Genomic DNA, 20,608 nt, shown 5'->3' on the forward strand with positions numbered 1-20,608 from the left:
TTTGAATCATCATATTACCTCAATTTTTTACAGAAAAACAAAAATGTCGAAATGCGTAAAAATGGATTTTTAAAGCTATTTCTAGAATTTAAACTCTCTATACGCTCTTTTTTCCTATAATAAGAAAATTATTTGAAAAATTCAGGTAAAAACCTATATTTTTGTTCTAAACTTATTTTTCTCTGAGGTCAACTTCTCCTGATCTCGATGACGGACGCTTAAAAAAATCTGGAAAAATTCACAGAGAGTATTTTTTATGAGTATTACACCACATATTTTTTTCAAATTTTTTGGAAACCTTGAAAAAAATAGGCAGCTGGTTTGATGAAGAAACCGTCATCTGCAGTTTTCCTGGATGATCCACTATGGAAAATGTAAATTCCTCCCTTGCCAATGACCATAACCTGTATTGAAATTACTCAAATGTCTCATCAGATCGTGTCAACAAGTGCAAGTCCATTGTTGTATTCGATGTCATCAGCTGATAAAAACTGATTTCCTGTGTTTTCAATTGCACTATCGAGATTAAAAGTTGAAAATGTACGGTCAGGACCAGGGGCCAGACATCCCAGCTGCATTGGCGACGTTGAATCACCTCAGTAACGCTGACCTGGGGGAAATATTGAACGATGACGGGAGGTTCGAGGAAATTGTCAAAGACATCAAACAGGTGAATGTGTCACGATAGTTGACTACATCATAATAATTCAATCGGCGGAAATTGACATTTTTAACTTCTATAAAAATAGAGCTAACTCATGAGGGACACATCCGTCACTTAAGTCTAGACTCATTATGAAGAGCAGGAAGTGACGTTTTTATTGCCGAAAACACCAGCCCATTATTGCATTGAAAAAATCAATGAGCTATTGATATTTGGCGAAGGGTCAAACGTGTTTATTTTACTCTTTTCTTCGCAGGTGGTAAATAAAGGAAAGTAGAAGGAATATTTTCTCATGTTTATTATCTTCTGAACACATGATACACTGAGAAAAAAACGACAAAGTTCTCAAACAAGTCTCACTTGTGCCAAGAAAATAGTTTTTTGAAAATTATCAAAAAAGGATTTTTTTGTGCCAAACATGCAGAGAGTGCGCCAGAATGAAAAATTTCTGTCGCAAAAATAGATTTAGTAGTTAAAAAAAAAATTGCATTCTCTGTACACGCAAGAAATGTTATTTCTAGCACTACTCCTTCGTTATTCGATACTCCCATACGTATTTTGCTCCCGAAAAATCTTTGTTTTATGCGAAACAAGGGATAGTAGTTTTTCGTTTCGGCTGTCTAATAATCACAGACAAGAAATAAACCCTTAAATGAAACAATAATAATTATATGATAGCAATCTTGAAACTTAGGGATAAAATATTTGTTGATAAATTTTCCTCTGTATGAGATATTTGCATCCTGAAAAGGCACCGTCTGGTGTGATTTATCCACCTCTTGAGCCAAATATTTCGTTGCTGTCGAAAGCAGAACAATTATTCATGTTTGAGACTTTGAAATTCAAACCAAACAAATTTTTTTTTTGCAATTTTCAACTAGCGATTTTGTTGGCCCAAACAAGACTTGTTTGACAACGTGTTTGTTCTTCTCTCAGTGTATGATTCAGAAAGAATTCGAAGATGTTATGAAATTTGAGAAAAGGTCTTGAAAAAAAAGAGGAAAGGATAAATTTTACTTCACCAATTGCGAGTTATTGAGGATTGAACTTTTTTTCTGCTCTAGAGAATGGAATTTCAGTTGAATTGGGGATTATCTCGGTGATAAGTGATGATAAGAGAGAAGATTAGATGTTCTTCTTGTAGAGAATTTGTAAGGTTCCAAGAAATATATTTTCTAAATTGATCCAACCGTTTCTGTTTACCTTTATTGAACAACTCAATTTAAGGCCCGGGTGTACTATCTTTCGAACGTTATACCGATGTTTTTTTTCATCTTTCGCCATCTGAAATTGTCAATTAAGTCCTGCATCATGCAGAAGTTTTGAAAAATTATGAATGAGTAATAAAAAAAAAGTAGAAAAAATTCTCAATTTTTTCAAAGAGCATTTTTAATTTATATTCAGAATAAGTTGAATAACAAGAAATTGAAAAATGTATCTGATTTACGGTGACAAATGGCGGCCTGTCACCCAATATCATGCAGGGGGAAGACTGATTTCGTAAATCTTTTCCCACACTGCACAGAGACATTTATTACGGAAAAGGGTCTTTGAAAAAAGTTGTAATATTCTGGAGAATTTTTTAAACACACTTTTATCACATAAAAATGGCAGATGACTACATACCACTGTTTTGAAAATTGAGATACCTAGCTGTCACTTCCCATGAGGAGTTAGTGTTTTGTTATCCACCATGGAAAATGACAGCTAATAGATAATTTGCCACAGCGAATCAGATATTTGTAATTTCCACTTTTTTCAACTCATTCTGAATCTCAATTAAAAACGCTCTTTGAAAAAGTTCAGAATGTTTTCTATTTTTTTTATCATTCTATCATAATTTTGAGGAATTTCTACATGATGTACCACTCAACTGACAATTTTGAATTACGAAAGATTAAAACAATCCAGATAACATTCGAAAGACAGTAAACCCGGGCCTTAATTCTTTATTTCCTTGATGTTTTTTCAACAAAATTTTTTCTTTGTTTTACGTCTACACATGTCTCCCTCCTCCTTCACGATAGAACTGAGTCTCCTCTCCTCAGAATAACAACAATAATTTTTAAAAAGTCAAATAATTATAACAAAATTGCCTACAAAAAGGATGATAAAGGGTTGAATTTTTATTTCCATCATTATCTTCACCGTAGAATTAGACAATGGAAAGTTTTATTCAGTGTTTTCATTTAGTTCAAAGATTTGGAATCTGAGAAGGAAGTTCTGATTGCTGGAAACCGTTCACTGGCTGAGGTCAATCTGGCGAAGCAACCTCAACTGGAGGAGAATAAGAAAGCACTCCAGGAACTTTCAGAGAAAGGCTGTGAACTTTGTACTAGTGTCCAGGAAAAAATTACGGAATTAAGTACGTCCAAGTATTTTTGTATACATCTGCCCATAAAATAAATAATTAAAATAATTTGCACAATTTTTTAGAGGAAAAATCTGGAGCAACATCAGTTGAATCAGCCCTGGAACTGCTTCAAGCTGCTGCTGCAGAAATTGAAGAAGAATCCGAGGTGAAGAAAATTATGAATTATTAATGACTAGAAAAACAAGATAGTTGAACCAGAAGAATGAGTTTGAATTCAGTAATCAACTGTTGCACCTTGACAAGTCGATTAAGACCGATGAAGCATTTTCTCAAAAAAATAACCAATTACACACCATGAAATCCCTTCATTTATTTACGCATTTGAAGTTTTGCATTAAGGCTTTGTCTGCAGAAATTGTCATCCTCATATTACATAGATCAAATTGCACCCAAAAAATTGACCATTTACAAGTTTTAAGTTAAATTATTATTAAACAAGTTATAAGTTTTTAATAATGTGAAATGCAAACTGTCAATGAGTAATTGGCTGGAAATATTTCAATTTAGTAGACCTCAATATCTATCGTGCAATAAGAATGTGAGGATTGTAATTTGTGTACACAAGTTTTCACTGCAAAACGTCAATATGTCAAGAAATGAAGGGATTCCATCGTGTGTGTAATAGGCCATTTTGTCAAGAAAATACTATTTTGGTATTAAGAGACAATGGAACTTACCATCGGAGTAGAAACTGGATTACAAGTTTTTTCGTCGTCAGGCGACTATTTAGCAAAAGCCAAATCCTCCCATGATCAATAATCTTGATATCTACAGTGTAAGAATTTGGGTTTTGCTGAATAGTCGTCTGACGGCGAATAAACTTGCAATCCAGTTTCTACTCCGATTAGATGGTAAGTTCTATTTCCACTTAAAGTACGCTTTTCAATTTTAAACTTCTTCTACCAATTGGTCGATCGATATTAACAGAAGAATAAAAACAACCACATCAAGGGGTCACTATTTGCCATTTATATTGAGAGAAAAATAGTTACGGTATTTATTATTTCAACATGTCAGAAACAACTCTAATCAAAAATTAAAATAATTAGCAATAACAATTGATTAATGGAAAAACTGCATATTGAAAACTCCTGTTCTCAAAACTATAATACAAATACTTGCCAAAATGACATGAACATCAAAAATATGCAAGACCTTATTGGTAATATTTTCACTGAATTGTTTTAATTTTCCTGTTGTTTCCTCTTATTCAGAAAATAGCAGAGAAATTCCTGTCAGGAGACACAGAAGTCGACGAATTTCTCGACCAGTTCCTGACCCGAAGAAAGATAATGCATTTACGAAAGGTGAAGGTAGACAAGATGCGAGAACTGAAGAGAAAACCAACGTCGAGATCCTCAACGGGTCCTGGTTACCCTCCACCCAGTAACTTCCCAGGAATAGCTCCAGGTGTGCCCTATCCAACTGGACCTGTGGGCATGCCCATGCCAGTACCTCCCATGTATCGGCCATACTAATCATCTTCACATTGAAGAGACGATCTCTTCTCTGTAGAAATTAATAACTCAACGATTCTTAGCCATAAGTTGATACAAGTGATCCATATTAAAGATTAATTTACTAGGAATAATTGCAAATGTATATGACAAGTTTAATCACACAAATATTTTCGTTATTGATTAAATGTCAAGATGATGATTGCAAAGAAATTTTTATTCATAAATAAAGTAGGAGATTTGAACAATTTTTGCCATTTGAGCATTAGGAATAAATTTCTTTTTTATTTGAAGTTGAAAATAATTTACACTTCCCCGTTTTTCTTCGCTTCCGAACAGGAGCTTTGTAATCAGTCAAATTTAAGTTTCCAATTTTTTGTGTTAGAGTTGCTAAATATGGTCTAAAAAATCAAAATAGGCGATTTTTAGATGGTGTCTGTGTATGTATATGTGTGTATATATGTATGTGATTTTTTTTCTTCAGTTTTCCGAAATTTTTCTTAAAAAGGATGAATCGAATTTCATGAATTTTTTCATTTATTATAAAATACCAAATCGACTTCTGGTGATAAAAATTTGGTACTCAAAATGAAGACTCCACAATTAAGGGTCCCGAATTATGCGAAGTCAAAATTTCAGGTTTGGCCAAGTGAGTTATTATTTAAAAAATTATAACTCGATAAATATGAATTCAGTAGCGAAGTGGTAAAACGGTATAAGTCAATTTTGACTATTGGCCAGTTTTCAATGAATATCTCGAAATCTAAGAAAGGTAGCAAAATTTTTGTTATAACGTTTTTTGTAGAACCGACTAAGAGCTACAACAAATGTGGTTACGAAAATTTCGCTATCTCCCTCAGATTAGGAAATATTCACAAAAAACTCAACTGGGAGATAAGTCGACTTAAACCATTTTATCACTTCGATACTGAATTTTATCAAAGAAGTGCAAAAGAACTTTTTCATTCAAAACAGGTGTATGTTTCGGATAAAAAAATCCAAACTTGAAAAAATTGAATTTACAGTTTATTGAATGAATCAATAAACAAATTAAAAAGTCAGCTACAAATCATGATGGCATGTCGCGAAAAATTCGAAAAAAATATAGATTACAGAGTAGGTATCGAAGAATTGCCGATGCAATTGGCAATTCACTGATCTCCACTAGGTCTCGAAATATTGAGTTTTTTTAATTAATAATAAATGAATTCCTCTTGATAAATCGGATTTATTCAACAATCTCCTACTATTTACAAAGCAACAATTAAATTACACGAAAACTAATCTCTCATCAGGTACCGCCCTCCGTCCGTTTCTCTCCATCCCCAGCCACCGGAATGTCAAATGACTTGGGACGTTCCATACTACTTCATCAAATCGAAAGACTTTTTTCAAACTTCAAGAAAAATTGAATATGTTGTCGATTTATTCCATACATGTCTTGAATATGTATAAAAATATTGTTCTGAGTGATGCGAAATCAAAATTTCAGGTTGGACCAGGTGAATTATTTATTTAAAATTATAACTCGATAAATCTGAATTTTATCAAAGAAGTGCAAAAGAACTTTTTCATTCAAAACAGGTTTAAGTTTCGGATAAAAAAATCCAAACACAAAAATTGAATTTACAGTGAATTAATCAATAAACAAATTAAAAAGTTAGCTACAAATCACGAGGGCATGTCGCGAAAAATTCGAAAAAAATATAGGTTACAGAGTAGGTACCGAAGAATTGCCGATGCAATTGGCATTCACTGATCTCCACTAGGTCTCGAAATATTGCGTTTTTTAATTAATAATAAATGAATTCCTCTTGATAAATCGGATTTATTCAACAATCTCCTACTATTTACAAAGCAACAATTAAATTACACGAAAACTAATCTCTCATCAGGTACCGCCCTCCGTCCGTTTCTCTCCATCCCCAGCCACCGGAATGTCAAATGACTTGGGACGTTCCATACTACTTCATCAAATCGAAAGACTTTTTTCAAACTTCAAGAAAAATTGAATATGTTGTCGATTTATTCCATACATGTCTTGAATATGTATAAAAATATTGTTCTGAGTGATGCGAAATCAAAATTTCAGGTTGGACCAGGTGAATTATTTATTTAAAATTATAACTCGATAAATCTGAATTTTATCAAAGAAGTGCAAAAGAACTTTTTCATTCAAAACAGGTTTAAGTTTCGGATAAAAAAATCCAAACACAAAAATTGAATTTACAGTGAATTAATCAATAAACAAATTAAAAAGTTAGCTACAAATCACGAGGGCATGTCGCGAAAAATTCGAAAAAAATATAGGTTACAGAGTAGGTATCGAAGAATTACCGATGCAATTGGCAATTCACTGATCTCCACTAGGTCTCGAAATATTGCGTTTTTTAATTAATAATAAATGAATTCCTCTTGATAAATCGGATTTATTCAACAATCTCCTACTATTTACAAAGCAACAATTAAATTACACGAAAACTAATCTCTCATCAGGTACCGCCCTCCGTCCGTTTCTCTCCATCCCCAGCCACCGGAATGTCAAATGACTTGGGACGTTCCATACTACTTCATCAAATCGAAAGACTTTTTTCAAACTTCAAGAAAAATTGAATATGTTGTCGATTTATTCCATACATGTCTTGAATATGTATAAAAATATTGTTCTGAGTGATGCGAACTCAAAATTTCAGGTTGGACCAGGTGAATTATTTATTTAAAATTATAACTCGATAAATCTTAATTTTATCAAAGAAGTGCAAAAGAACTTTTTCATTCAAAACAGGTTTAAGTTTCGGATAAAAAAATCCAAACACAAAAATTGAATTTACAGTGAATTAATCAATAAACAAATTAAAAAGTTAGCTACAAATCACGAGGGCATGTCGCGAAAAATTCGAAAAAAATATAGGTTACAGAGTAGGTATCGAAGAATTACCGATGCAATTGGTAATTCACTGATCTCCACTAGGTCTCGAAATATTGCGTTTTTTAATTAATAATAAATGAATTCCTCTTGATAAATCGGATTTATTCAACAATCTCCTACTATTTACAAAGCAACAATTAAATTACACGAAAACTAATCTCTCATCAGGTACCGCCCTCCCCCCGTTTCTCTCTATCCCCAGCCACCGGAATATCAAACGTATTACTACTAGTGATCAGCCCCATGATCACACCGAGCAGACAAAGAATTAGAGTCAATAACAACTTCTCCGTCGCATGTAGATTCTGCTCCGATGTTATCGCGTCCTTCTGCTTCTGCGACCTCTTCACCTCTTCCTTCGTGACCCACGTCTTCTTGAAGGTGGTCCCGTAATGTTCCTTGGTCCACCGATCGAAATCGTACATCTTGCCACCCCCAGGCACCTCAGAGCTGTGGCGATGAATAGCAGACCTCACCCTGGAGGCCTCCTTCTCGATATCCTGGGGCTTGTAACCCTCAGATCGCCTAGTCTCTTGACCCTAGGGATGCAAAGTGATGGTAATTTCTTAGATTTCTTGGTCATTGTTGTGACGCGAAATTCCGTCACTTTTTTCGGACCAAAAACGGTCAGCAAGGTTCGGGATATAAATTACGTTGGTAAATTACACCGTTTTTTACCGAGGTAATTTACGTAAATTACCGCGACGGGTTTTTTACATTTTTTACATTACTTCGAAAAGCTTGCAATTTTCGGTTACTAGAATATTTTACTTTATTCCGACTGACGAAAACGCAGTATTGGACACATAGGGGAAGATGGGGTAAAATGGACACTTTTGATTTTTTTAAAATTATTCATAGCTCAGAAACATATTTATCAATTGAGCTCAGTGTGTGCTCATCACAAAGAGGAATCATTGTTCTTTATATGGGAAAATAAAATTAGTACATTTCATGAGCAATTCAACACGTGATGAACATTTTTTAAAAAGTCAAAAGTGTCCATTTTACCCCACCCTCCCCTAAATATCATAAAAAATAGTATATCATGTCCTGAGGACAGATAAACCGCAAATTTTAACTCAACTTTATTCGGTTAGAACGCGAACTTAGTACTTGGGGCATAAAATATTATTTTATGTCCCTAGGAGCGTAAAACCGCGATTTTAACACCGATTCCCTCAGTTAAATCGCGGTTTCCGGGCTCGGAGACGTAAAATATTGTACGTCACACAGCGATGAAACAATTTTCAAACTCATGTGATTAAAACCCTCGTCTTCGGCTCGGATTATAAAGCCACATTCGTCAGAAAATACTTTCATCGCCTGGTGACATAATGTACTATTACATCACGTGATACGATTTACGGCATTTTAAAAAACTCAAAAACATGAGCCTCATACCTCATGAAGAGTGAATTTCACGAGGATCAAACGTTACAAAAGACCAAAGTCACAAGTCATCTCCATTGAGAAAATCAATCTCATTATTTATTGAACTTCATTGGATTCTCCACATTATTATTTGGAGCCCCGGAAAAGCCCAGTTGGTCCTGAAAACAACTATTTTGTTCTGAAGAGTTAAAAAAAGCTACCAAAGACGATTGAATTAGTTTTGTCATTTAAGAATGCTGAATGAAACAAGTTAATGTCAAGACAAAAGATGATGACGCGACGAATTCAATAGAGATCAATAAATAATGAGATTGACCCTTGCAAAATTCATCCCTTACACGGTATGACCCTTACGAGGTGGGACCCTCAAGACGTATGATCTTGGCGAGGTATGAGCCTCGTGACTTTTATCACCCTCGCAAGGGATAATCTTCGCGAAACTCCGCGGTTTACGATAAAAGGTAACTTCGGCTGGTTTTTTACATTTATTACGTAAATTAGGGGCTTTTTACGGACTTTTGTCCGTTACATCCCTACCTGATCCACCTTGATCTGCATTCCCCTGTCGTACTGCTTCCTCTTCTGGTAATTTCCCAGGACCTCGTAGGCCTCTGCTATGTCCCTAAACTTGACCTTGGCAGCTTCACTGCTATTTTTGTCAGGATGATACTGCATTGTCAGCTTGAAATATGCGGATTTTATCTCACCCTGAGTCGCCTTCGAGTCCACCTCCAGACTGTCATAGTGATTCTTCCTTTTCACACGTGAGGCCAGACCCCTTGTCAGCACTGATGAACTCGACAAGATTCTTGTGCGACAATTCATTGTTGAGATTGTTTTATTTGGAGGGCTTCAGTTGTCACTTGATGGGTTCACTCATTGGTCCTGTCTGATTTTTTGAGGTTTTTAGTGAGGTTTTCAGTGAACTTTGAAGGGCATTTTGAGTTAATTTAGAACTGTCACCTCGAACTACTGTTTTCGAAGGAGAAATGTTCAAGGGTTCGTTTCGGAGGTTAGGGCGGACATTTTTTTTCAAGAGCTGCTGGGGCGGGCTCTGAGGTTGCCTGGAAGTACTAGGAGTGACTAGGAGAGAGTGACCAGTGGTAAGACCTCATTTGGATATTTTTGTAATAAACTTTTGGTTTATTAGTATTTCCAGGGGAAAATTGAGGTAATTTATTGGTTTTTGTTGAGGGGAATTGAGTTCTGAGGGTTTTGGGTGATTGTTTGGGCAATTGATTGAAGATTTTGGGGTTTTTAAGACCTCCGTGACGCATTAGAGTTGCTTACTTCCTTATAAGGAGTGCCGGAGGCTGTTTATTGCTCCAAAATGACTTTCAGAGGTTTATTCAGAGAAAAGAAAGAATAAGACTTTAAAATTTTTTAAAAAGGAGGTTAAAATGTTACATATTTTTTACTGAAATATTCAGTACAATTGTTAAACATTTTTATCAAATGACAGTTCCACTGGAATCTGTAATTGAAAAATTTCGTAATTGAAAACTCATTAATTGACTAGAAAATCAATGGAAACTCAATTTTATTTCAAGTATTCCATGAAAATCAATAAAAATCAGCCAATTTCAGTCTATTGTGCTGCTCAAAAATATTGAATTCCATTTAAGATATTTTTATCATGAAATTTTGGTTCATCAGTACTTACTGAGGGGAATGGTGATATTTTATTGGTTTTCAATGATCAGAATTGATTTCGAAGGGTTTTAGGTGATTGTTTGGACAATCGATTGAAGATTTTTTGATTTTGGGCATTTTAACGTCTCTGTGACGCATTGGAGTTGTTGCGTGTTACTCAAAAATGACTTTTAGATGTTTATTCAGAGAAAAGAAACAATAATTGGATAAAGGGATTTTTTGCAAATGAAAATGTTAAATTTTTTATTGATTTTTCCTGTACACTTATTGATTGTTTTTATCAAGTGACAATTCCACTAGAATCGGTAATTGAAGAATTTCATAATTGAAAACTCATTAATTGATGAGAAAATCAATGGAAACTAAATTTCAATTCAATTATTCAATGAAAATGCATAGAAATCAATAAAATTCATTATATTTTGGGGAATTTTCGTCTGCTTGTTGTTCGAAAATATTGAATTTCGTTCCATTTTGGATATTTTTATCATAAAATTTTGGTTTATTAGTACTTACTGAAGAAAATTGAGATAATTTATAAGTTTGTATATTGAGGATAATAGATGTCTGATGGTTTTGGGACATTGTTGAAACAATTGATTGAAGACTTTAGGTTTTTTAAGGTCTTTATGGCGCATTCGAGTCACTTCTTTATAAACAGTGACGAAGACTGTTTATTGCTTGAAGTGACTTTCAAAGGTTTATGCAGAGAGAAGGACTAATAATTGGATAAAAGGGCTTTTTGGAGATTAAAATGTTGATTTTTTTGTACTGAATTTTAATGTATACTTGGTGAACGTTTTTATCAAGTGACAGTCCAATTAAAATCTCAGAGAATTTCGCAATTGAAAACTCATCAATCGACAAGAAAATCAATGGTACCTAATTTCAGTTCTATTATTCTATGAAGTTTCTATTAATTTTCTTTGAATTTTCTTTTTCAGTTCAATTATTCTATGAAGTTTCTATTAATTTTCATAGAATAATTGAACCGAGAAAGAAAATTTCTTAAAAAAGAAAATTCAAAGAAAATTCATTATAATTTGGGGAATTTTCGTCTGCGTGATGTTCAAAAATATTGAATTCCGTTACATTTTGGATATTTTCATCATAACATTTTAGTTTATTAATATTTGCTGAGGAAAATTGAGATAATTTACGAATACAATTTACTTTCATTTCACCAGCGATATATGTTCAGTTATCAAAACAAATTAACACTTATACATAATGTACATATTTACCTAGCTACCTCTACCACTGTACAGATAAACCTAGATTAAGGTTATCGATTGTTCAAATTGAGTCATGTTATTGGCTTCGGCTGTTTGATTTTGTGAATAAAATAAATAAATAAAAATAAAATAATTTATAAATTTATATTGAGGGTAATTGATTTCTGATGGTTTTGGGTGATTGTTGGAGCAATTGATTGAACATTTTTTAAGGTTTTTGAAACACATTTGAGTCGCTTACTTTTTTATAAGGAGTGACGAAGAGTACTTATTACTCCAATGTGATTTTCAGAGGTTCATTCAGGGAAAGGACTAATAGTTGGAGCACAAGACTTTTTGGAGATTAAAATGGAGGGAGTTATTCAGCAGAAGGTCCTGGAGGTTGCAAAACAGGTGGAGAGTCAGTTAGATGCGGAGATCGAGGCTCTGGAGAATTTGGATATCGATGATATTGAGAAATTGAGAGAGAAGAGGCTCCAGGAGATGAAGAAAGTGCATCAGCAGAAACAGGCGTGGTTGGCTGCTGTAAGGACCTCAAGAACATTTTATGATGTTTACTTTACATGAAGGAATTTGATGATGAAACCTTTCTAGGCCTTAAAATGAGATCTACTTCATTAAAATTGAACCATTCTTTTTTATCCGCGATTGTCATCTCATTTTGAAGAAATATATATATTTTTTTTATTCATATGTTAACCTACAATGGGTTATTTACAATCAAATAGGTAGCTACGATTTTGCTACAATCATGTAATACAGTTCTGTTTAACTACCGTTTGTTTCAAATTCTAATTTTACATTTTTTGAGAAACTGGTGAATAATTTTTAACGGTTCAATGATTGACAGTTAAAGAAATATTTGAAGGGTTTAAAATGAGATCCAGTTCTTCAACATTAGACTATTTGGTAACAGAAGACATTAATGATTTGAAATTAATTTGACTTTATTTTCCTCTAGTTAATTTTGATTGACGGTATTAATGAATTCCTTTGCTGTTTCAGGGACATGGAGAGTATACTGAAATCCCTGATGAAAAAGGCTTTTTTGATGTTTCAAAGAAATCGAAGAATATTGTATGTTTGTTCTACAAAGATGGATCTCCAAGGTGTAAGATTGCAGACAAACATCTGCAGATTCTTGCTAAGAAACATGTAGAGGCGAGGTTCTGCAAATTGAATGTCGAGAGGTGTCCATTTTTAACAGGTGAGGGTTCGGAAATTGTCTGGGGAGTATTTTCGGAATATTTATGTAGCTGGTGAGTTTGCGGGGAAAATTTAGAAAATTTTCTAGAAAAAAGTTTCTTCACTATAATATTCATAATTGGAGATTTTTTTTCTAAATGTCTGTGAACCTATTTTCGAGGAGATTATCGAGAGACAGTTTACGTGAATTGTAAAATTTCTCAAGTTCTCTTTCGAAGATTTCCGCAAAATTATGTGTAAGTTCACATTAATTATAATGTGATGACTTCCAATGTACAGTAAAATCCGTCTTTTGATTATTTCTTCTGAAATCACTCATTAACAAAATAACTCCACAATTATCTAGATGATATTTCCACTCAGGGCATCATTTTGCAAAACTCAGAAGCAAAGAAATATCAAGAAACATTTTTGTAGATTATAAATCTGTAGCGAAATGGTAAACTAGTATAAGTGCAAAAATGAAACTTTTTCAGGAAAATTAAAAAATTTGATCACGTTTGAGAGAAAAATTGCACTTATCCTAGTTTACCACTTCGCTACCGAAATGTTCTCTAAGAAAAGGTCTTTCAATATCTTCTACTATCTCTCTCCTCCGGAAGCTCTTCAAAAAATTGACTGAGTCTTAATGATGACGCAATCATCCATCACCGAAATTTCTCATGTTTCCAGAACGTTTGAGAATCAAAGTAATTCCCACAATAGCCCTCATCTCAGACAGCAAGACAAAAGACTACATCGTTGGCTTCACAGACTTGGGAAACTGCGACGATTTCTCCACAGAGATGATGGAATGGAGGATTGCCCAGTCTGGAGCGATATCATACACTGGCGACCTGTTGAACCCACCGGAAAAGGGAAAGAAATCCTCGAACCTACTCGTTGGAAACAAGAAGTCAAAGACCATTCGAGGGAGAACAAATTCCGACGACAGTGGCTCTGACGACGAATGATCCCTTCCCACTGTATTCTTCTAATTATTCTCAAGCACTTTATATTTTTCATTTTTTTACCATTAGCACGCTTAAACTATAAATCATAAGTAAAATCAATAGGAAACTTCCCATGTTGAAAATTTAATAGAGAAGAATATTGATTACTTTTAGGTAATGATAATAAATAAGATTTAGGAATTTGGTCACAAATTATTCAAATTTAACTTCCCATCTTGAAAATTTAATAAAGAAGAATATTATATTGATTACATTCAGTCATAAATTACTCAAATTTATTAGTTCTCCATTCATCATAAATACCTTCCATCCTTCATACCAAATAGAAAAAAAGAGGTATAAAAATTAATGTGCGTTCCACATACCCCTTCGCCGGAATCTTACGGAATGTTACCACTTTTATATGACCAGCACATAGAAGTTAATCAACAGTTTCTTTACGAAAAACGCAATTTACGGATTGAATTGATCCACTCGTGGAGCTCCTAGAGTTTATTACCATGCACTGAAAAAATCACGAAACATTGGATTCTGTTAAAATTCTGTTTAATAAATCTGTCTAGGATATTGAGCATGTATCAGGGTATAACAAAGTGTTTCTGAATAAACCTTTTTGCTTAGTGTCATCTCGCTCGTCCCACAGGGTTTTCCCATCGCAGGCACAAATTTTTTTCGTGTTCTCGAAGACTCCAGAGGATCTTGCGATTATTCCGCATGCCAATCTGCAAGATAATTCCATAAAACAATTGTTTTATTTGATTATTTCAACAATTAAACAATCAAATAAAACAATGAATAGTTTTTGTTTTGTTTAATTATTAAACAATCAAATAAAACAATGAATATTTTTTTTCCCCATAAATTGAACCTGGGAAAACAAATTCTCCGTTTTTCAAGAAAAAAAAATGTTAAATAGTATTTTTCGCATGATTTTTCCTTAGGAATCCGTTATTGTAACCCAAATTTGTCTCCGAACGCTAAAAAACAGATTCAGATTTTTTTGAATTAAAAAATCAATTTTTTTTAAATCCCCAACGGATTTTTAAAAATAGTTTTTTGAATATGATGGCAAATTTTCATTCCTTAATTATGAAAAATACGGGAGAAAATACAAATTTTAATAAACGAATAAATTTCAAAATCTATCTTCTCCCGCTGTTTTTATAATTGCAGCGCGAAAATTTGTGATCATATTCAAAAAAATATTTTTAAAAGCGTTGGGAATTAGTTTAAGTTGGCTTTTCGTATAAGTATACGTAATACTTATTCATATTGATTCATAGTCCCGATGAACTTCTGAGAGAACTTGGGTTAAACTCTGGCTAAATTCTGCATAAATCCTGAATAAATCACGACTATACACTGATTAAACCCTGATTGAACCTTAATTAAATCTGGTCTGAAAACTAATTCGAGTCTTGAGAGGGTCTGAATGTAGAATTATGTCGATGACATTTCAATTAACACCAACACTATGACCCGAAAAAATAGAAGAAGAGAATAGTAAAACAATGATTAAAAACAGAGAACCTATTCGTAAGCAAATGACTAATTTCTTATCAACAATAACTATACTCATTTCGAAGAAAATGCAATTGTCCACTTGTTTAATGTGATTAATTGTTTAGTGGAAATTTTTGAAATTCATGAGAAAAATTTTGCAAAAATATAAAATCTCTCTCTCATTCTGAAACATACCTCATGCCACTATTTCCATCAACTTTAGATTTCAAACTATCTCCCTTGCCAAGATCGTCAGAATCCTGAGTGATGACCAGAGATCTTCCTATAATATCACCAACATTAAGTACTTTGTCTTGCAATCTGAATCTAGCTCTGCCAGACTTGTCAGCTACGATATTGCCAAGATCTCCCACGTGCTGAATAGAAAAAAATCCCATCAAAAGACCACACGAATTGCGATTACAGTATTAAAAATTCTGACTGAAATTTCTGGTACACTTCTTCTAAAAATCACAATTTAAGGCCCGGGTGACTATCTTTCAAACGTTATCTCGATATTTTTTTTTTAATCTTTCGTCATCTGAAATTGTCAATTAAGTCCTGCATCATGCAGAAGTTTTGAAAAATTATGAATGAATAATAAAAAAAAAGTAGAAAAAATTCATAAGTTTTTCAAAGAGCATTTTTAATTTATATTCAGAATAAGTTGAATAACAAGAAATTGAAAAATGTATCTGATTTACGGTGACAAATGGCGGCCTGTCACCCAATATCATGCATGGAGAAGACCGATTTCGTAAATCTTTTCCCACACTGCACAGAGACATTTATTACGGAAAAGGTTCTTTGAAAAAAGTTGTAATATTTTGGAGAATTTTTTAATCACACTTTTATCACATAAAAATGGCCGATGACTACATACCACTGTTTTGAAAATTGAGATACCTAGCTGTCCTTTCACACGAGGAGTTAGTGTTTTGTAATCCACCGTGGAAAATGACAGCTAATAGATAATTTGCCACAGCGAATCAGATATTTGTAATTCCCACTTTTTTCAACTCATTCTGAATCTCAATTAAAAACGCTCTTTGAAAAAGTTCAGAATTTTTTCCATTGTTTTTTATCATTCTATCACAATTTTTGGGAATTTCTACAGGATGTACCACTCAATTGACAATTTTGGATTACGAAAGACAAAAAATTCCAGATAACATTCAGAAGATAGTACACCCGAGCCATAATTGGAAATTTATAATTTGAAAAATTATGTACCTCTTGAAGGAACGAGCTGGAAGGGTGGTCCCTTAATTACTACATGGAGCACCCATAATTATTACATGAGGTGTCTCAAAGAAATTTAAATTCATATTAGCTACCTAGGCTGCCCATAATTTAGTCACGAATATTTAGTTTCACCAAAAAATCAATGGAAACTGTAAATGTCAGTTCAATTATGAAATCAGGAAAATTCAGATAAATATATTTTTCAATTGACAATTAATTGAAAATTTAACCTTGGATTTAATTTGGTCTTGAATATTCATCTACTGAATCTTCATAGAAATTCGAAATTTAATAATAAAAAAAAACTGTGAGTTATGGAAAAATGGAAATCTGAATTAAGAACAGGAAATACCCTTTGAGTAATATCATCGTCGGGGCCTCCATGAGTTGCATCGTACGGGTTGAAATGATCCCCAACAGTATCGCAACCCCCGGAGATGTCCCCACACTCATGGACATGCATCCCATGGGCTCCAGGGTTCAATCCATCCACAGTTCCATCGATGATACATCCAGTTGGTGTCTGAACGAATCTCACGACTCCTTGAATCGCTCTACTGATACCAAAGCCCGACGTTCCTCCCACCATAGACACAGCACTTATAGTTCTGTCTGAAACAAAATCGAACGGATAATTCCTAAATTTATAGCTCATTCCTCGATTGACTCTGAAAATCCTCGAGAACAAGACGGTCTAGGATGAAATCTCTGGATAATTTTCTCACAGTTGAATTTTCTCACAATTTCGCCTCTCGAGAATGTCCTCCTACCTACTCCGAAATTCTATGCAACAATATCACGGCAAATACCCCATACACTGAGAGAAAAACAACAAAGTTCTCAAACAAGTCTTACTTGTGTCGAAGAAATATTTTTTTGAAAATGATCAAAAAAGGATTTTTTTTGTGCCAAACATGCAGAGAGTGTGCCGGAATGAAAAATTTTTGTCGCAAAAATAGATTTAGTAGTTTAAAAAAATGCATTCTCTGTACACGCAAGAAATGTCATTTCTAGCACTACTCCTTCGTTATTCGATTCTCCCATACGTATTTTGCTCCCGAAAAATCTTTGGTTTACGCGAAACAAGGGATAGTAGTTTTTCGTTTCGGCTGTCTAATAATCAGAGACGAGAAATGAACCCTTAAATGACACAATAATAATGATATGATAGTCTTGTAACTTAGGGATAAAATATTAGTTGATAAATTTTCCTCTATATGAGATGTTTTCATCCTGAAAAGGCACCGTCTGGTGTGAATTATCTGTCGAAAGCAGAACAATTATTCATGTTTGAGATTTTCAAATTCGAACCAAACAAATGCTTTTTTGGCAATTTTCAACTAGCAATTGTGACAACGTGTTTGTTTTTCTCTCATTGTACGGAGGAACAGCGATAATTCGTCCATTCAACCAATTCTCCGTAATTTATCGCGATTATGTTACTGCGAGAGATCAATGAAGGTGATAAAGAACAGCAAAGGGAAATATTCATAGGAAAAAAACTATTTCATATAAAAAACCAAATAGTGAAATAGTGCAATGAATTAGTAAATACTATATATAATACTGGACGGCTCAGAATTGCGTTTTTCATTTTCTGTTTCGTTGAAATTAAATATCAAGTAACAATTTTATTTCAATTTCAAAAAGACATGTAAATAAATATCCCGTTAATGTATCGTCACATTAAAGAAGGGAATTTGTATCGCGTTCCACATTTTTGTGACATCATAGAAAATGAGTGGATGGGATTTGGATGATGTAGGAGGGGAGCCGGGATCATTCTGATTATGAATAATCAGAAAACTTTTACTGAAAAAAAAGAATAGTCCAGACCGGGATATGAACCCGGATACTATTTGATTGATAATTAAAATTAAGGACCGGGTGTACTATCTTTCGAATGTTATCTGGGTTTTTTTTATCTTTCGTAATCCAAAATTGTCAATTGAGTGGTACATCGTGTAGAAATTCCCAAAAATGTGATAGAATGATCAAAAAAATAGAAACATTCTGAACTTTTTCAAAGAGGGTTTTTAATTGAGATTCAGAATGAGGTGAAAAAAGTGGAAATTACAAATATCTGATTCGCTGTGGCAAATTATCTATTAGCTGTCATTTTCCATGGTGGATAACAAAACACTAACTCCTCATGGGAAGTGACAGCTAGGTATCTCAATTTTCAAAACAGTGGTATGTAGTCATCTGCCATTTTTATGTGATAAAAGTGTGATTAAAAAATTCTCCAAAATATTACAACTTTTTTCAAAGAACCTTTTCCGTAATAAATGTCTCTGTGCAGTGTGGGAAAAGATTTACGAAATCGGTCTTCTCCATGCATGATATTGGGTGACAGGCCGCCATTTGTCACCGTAAATCAGATACATTTTTCAATTTCTTGTGATTCAACTTATTTTGAATATAAATTAAAAATGCTCTTCGAAAAAATTGAGAATTTTTTCTACTTTTTTTTGATTATTCATTCATAATTTTTCAAAACTTCTGCATGATGCAGGACTTAATTGACAATTTCTGATAACGAAATATGAAAAAAACATCGAAATAACGTTCGAAAGATAGTACACCCGGGCCTTAAAGATTAATAAATACCATAGAATAATAATATTAAAATATATTAATATTAATACTATTTGATCGACCGAATTAGTCAACTTGAAATATATATTTCAAACGGTATTTCATCGTACTGAACCATTTGAACAAGTATTTCTATTTGATTTTCATGAAATACTGCCCAGCTCTGAGTCCACCCCACCTCAATTCCTCAATCAACAATAAAAGAATGAGTCACCTCCATATCCTTTCAAAACCGCCCTTTTTCCAACGCTCTCAATCTTCTCCTGAATAACAGAATAAGGCAGATGAGTCTGGAGCACAACAGTTCCTCTCTCCAAAGAAACATCAACATCCTGGATCCCCTTGAGCTCCCCCAGCGATTCCTCCACCTTCTTCACGCAGTTCTGACACGTCATGTCCACAGCAAACTCCACCTAAAATCCAGCACAATCTTCAGCCAACCCATCTCCCTTATTTTCCCGATGTCTCTACACTGAGAAAAAAATTACCTTTGCCAAGAAATAATTTTCTTGGCAGAAGAATTTATTTTTTTAGAAGCGTATTTCTCCAGACCCGTCATTTCCAGGTGGTGCAAGTCCATCTCCAAATGTTACAATTATGTTGAATTTGTGAGATGATAATGCTACACATGACCTTGAATGAACTCAATTATTAATTTTATAATTGAGTAATTTAATAATTAAATTGATAATTAATTTGGCGATTATTAACATTTAGAATTATTCCAAATTATTTTACATAAGAAAATCTGAAATTTCAAAAAATTGAAAAATAATGGTGCTTATTCAAGGTCACGTCTAGCATAATTACCTCACAATTCAACATAATTGTAACATTTGGTGATGGACATGGACCGAATGGGAACGACTGGCCTGGAGAAATACGCTCCCAAAAAAATGAATTCTTCTCCTAAGAAAATGATTCCTTGCAACAAGTAAATTTTTTTCCAGTGTAACTCCACAAAAATAAAACCCTCACCTTGGTCGTCATTTTGGAGCACAACAATAACCCAACAAACGGATAGTCCCCCGCCTAGACCTCTTCCACTTCACCAGTACCAGCCACCGACCGTCAAATAATATGTTATTAATCCCCTCTGGCCTTCAAAAACATCCTAATCACCCCACGTAACTCTCATTGCGCAGTAAAACTCACTTATCATAATTAAATCCCATTTTGTTTACAAAAAAACGCAACGAACTGGAGCCGGCGTGATGTCAGCGCCGCCTGCATCTCCCCCCACGCTCGTCATGACAAGCACACGAGGGATTACTAATAGTAATCGCTCCTCCGTGCAAGCATCAATTTGTTTTTTTTCCTTTTCATAAACACTCGAGAGATAAACACGAGGTGCAACTGATAAAAGTTAAAAATAAATGCAGGAGAAATTGGGGGG

The 20,608-nt window shown here is 33.9% G+C and overlaps 3 protein-coding genes across 7 annotated transcripts; 1 reads left to right on the forward strand and 2 right to left on the reverse strand.

The window, feature by feature from the left end:
• Window positions 1–410: 410 nt before the first annotated feature.
• On the forward strand, window positions 411–14,444 carry LOC107037230 (thioredoxin domain-containing protein 9). 3 transcript variants are annotated; one of them, XM_015255670.2, is made up of 5 exons: window positions 411–670; window positions 2,858–3,029; window positions 3,101–3,183; window positions 4,253–4,431; window positions 13,557–14,444. In XM_015255670.2, exons 1-5 carry the CDS (start codon window positions 539–541, stop codon window positions 13,864–13,866), a joined length of 876 nt encoding a protein of 291 aa, XP_015111156.2. In that variant the 5' UTR covers window positions 411–538; the 3' UTR covers window positions 13,867–14,444. The 3 variants fall into 3 exon arrangements, with proteins under 3 accessions (XP_015111156.2, XP_015111153.1, XP_015111154.1); XM_015255667.2 differs by lacking the exons at window positions 411–670; window positions 2,858–3,029; window positions 3,101–3,183; window positions 4,253–4,431 and adding exons at window positions 9,604–9,922; window positions 12,000–12,232; window positions 12,713–12,914 and having other exon boundaries at window positions 13,586–14,117; XM_015255668.1 differs by lacking the exons at window positions 411–670; window positions 2,858–3,029; window positions 3,101–3,183; window positions 4,253–4,431 and adding exons at window positions 9,917–9,990; window positions 12,000–12,232; window positions 12,713–12,914 and having other exon boundaries at window positions 13,586–14,117.
• On the reverse strand, window positions 6,905–9,898 carry LOC107037228 (dnaJ homolog subfamily C member 30, mitochondrial). 2 transcript variants are annotated; one of them, XM_015255666.2, is made up of 3 exons: window positions 9,357–9,898; window positions 7,637–7,963; window positions 6,905–7,035 (listed from the first exon to the last, which is right to left on the reverse strand). In XM_015255666.2, exons 1-3 carry the CDS (start codon window positions 9,642–9,644, stop codon window positions 6,988–6,990), a joined length of 663 nt encoding a protein of 220 aa, XP_015111152.1. In that variant the 5' UTR covers window positions 9,645–9,898; the 3' UTR covers window positions 6,905–6,987. The 2 variants fall into 2 exon arrangements, with proteins under 2 accessions (XP_015111152.1, XP_015111151.1); XM_015255665.2 differs by lacking the exon at window positions 6,905–7,035 and having other exon boundaries at window positions 7,506–7,963; window positions 9,357–9,897.
• Window positions 14,068–20,459, reverse strand: LOC107037227 (copper chaperone for superoxide dismutase). 2 transcript variants are annotated; one of them, XM_015255664.1, is made up of 6 exons: window positions 20,191–20,459; window positions 19,427–19,625; window positions 16,967–17,226; window positions 15,565–15,746; window positions 14,476–14,588; window positions 14,068–14,371 (listed from the first exon to the last, which is right to left on the reverse strand). In XM_015255664.1, exons 1-6 carry the CDS (start codon window positions 20,200–20,202, stop codon window positions 14,352–14,354), a joined length of 786 nt encoding a protein of 261 aa, XP_015111150.1. In that variant the 5' UTR covers window positions 20,203–20,459; the 3' UTR covers window positions 14,068–14,351. The 2 variants fall into 2 exon arrangements, with proteins under 2 accessions (XP_015111150.1, XP_015111149.1); XM_015255663.1 differs by lacking the exon at window positions 14,068–14,371 and having other exon boundaries at window positions 14,426–14,588.
• Window positions 20,460–20,608: the final 149 nt, after the last annotated feature.

Source organism: Diachasma alloeum, unplaced genomic scaffold (assembly GCF_001412515.2).
Source record: "Diachasma alloeum isolate Michigan unplaced genomic scaffold, Dall2.0 Dall_scaffold_00214, whole genome shotgun sequence".
NCBI classification, from domain to species: domain Eukaryota; kingdom Metazoa; phylum Arthropoda; class Insecta; order Hymenoptera; family Braconidae; genus Diachasma; species Diachasma alloeum.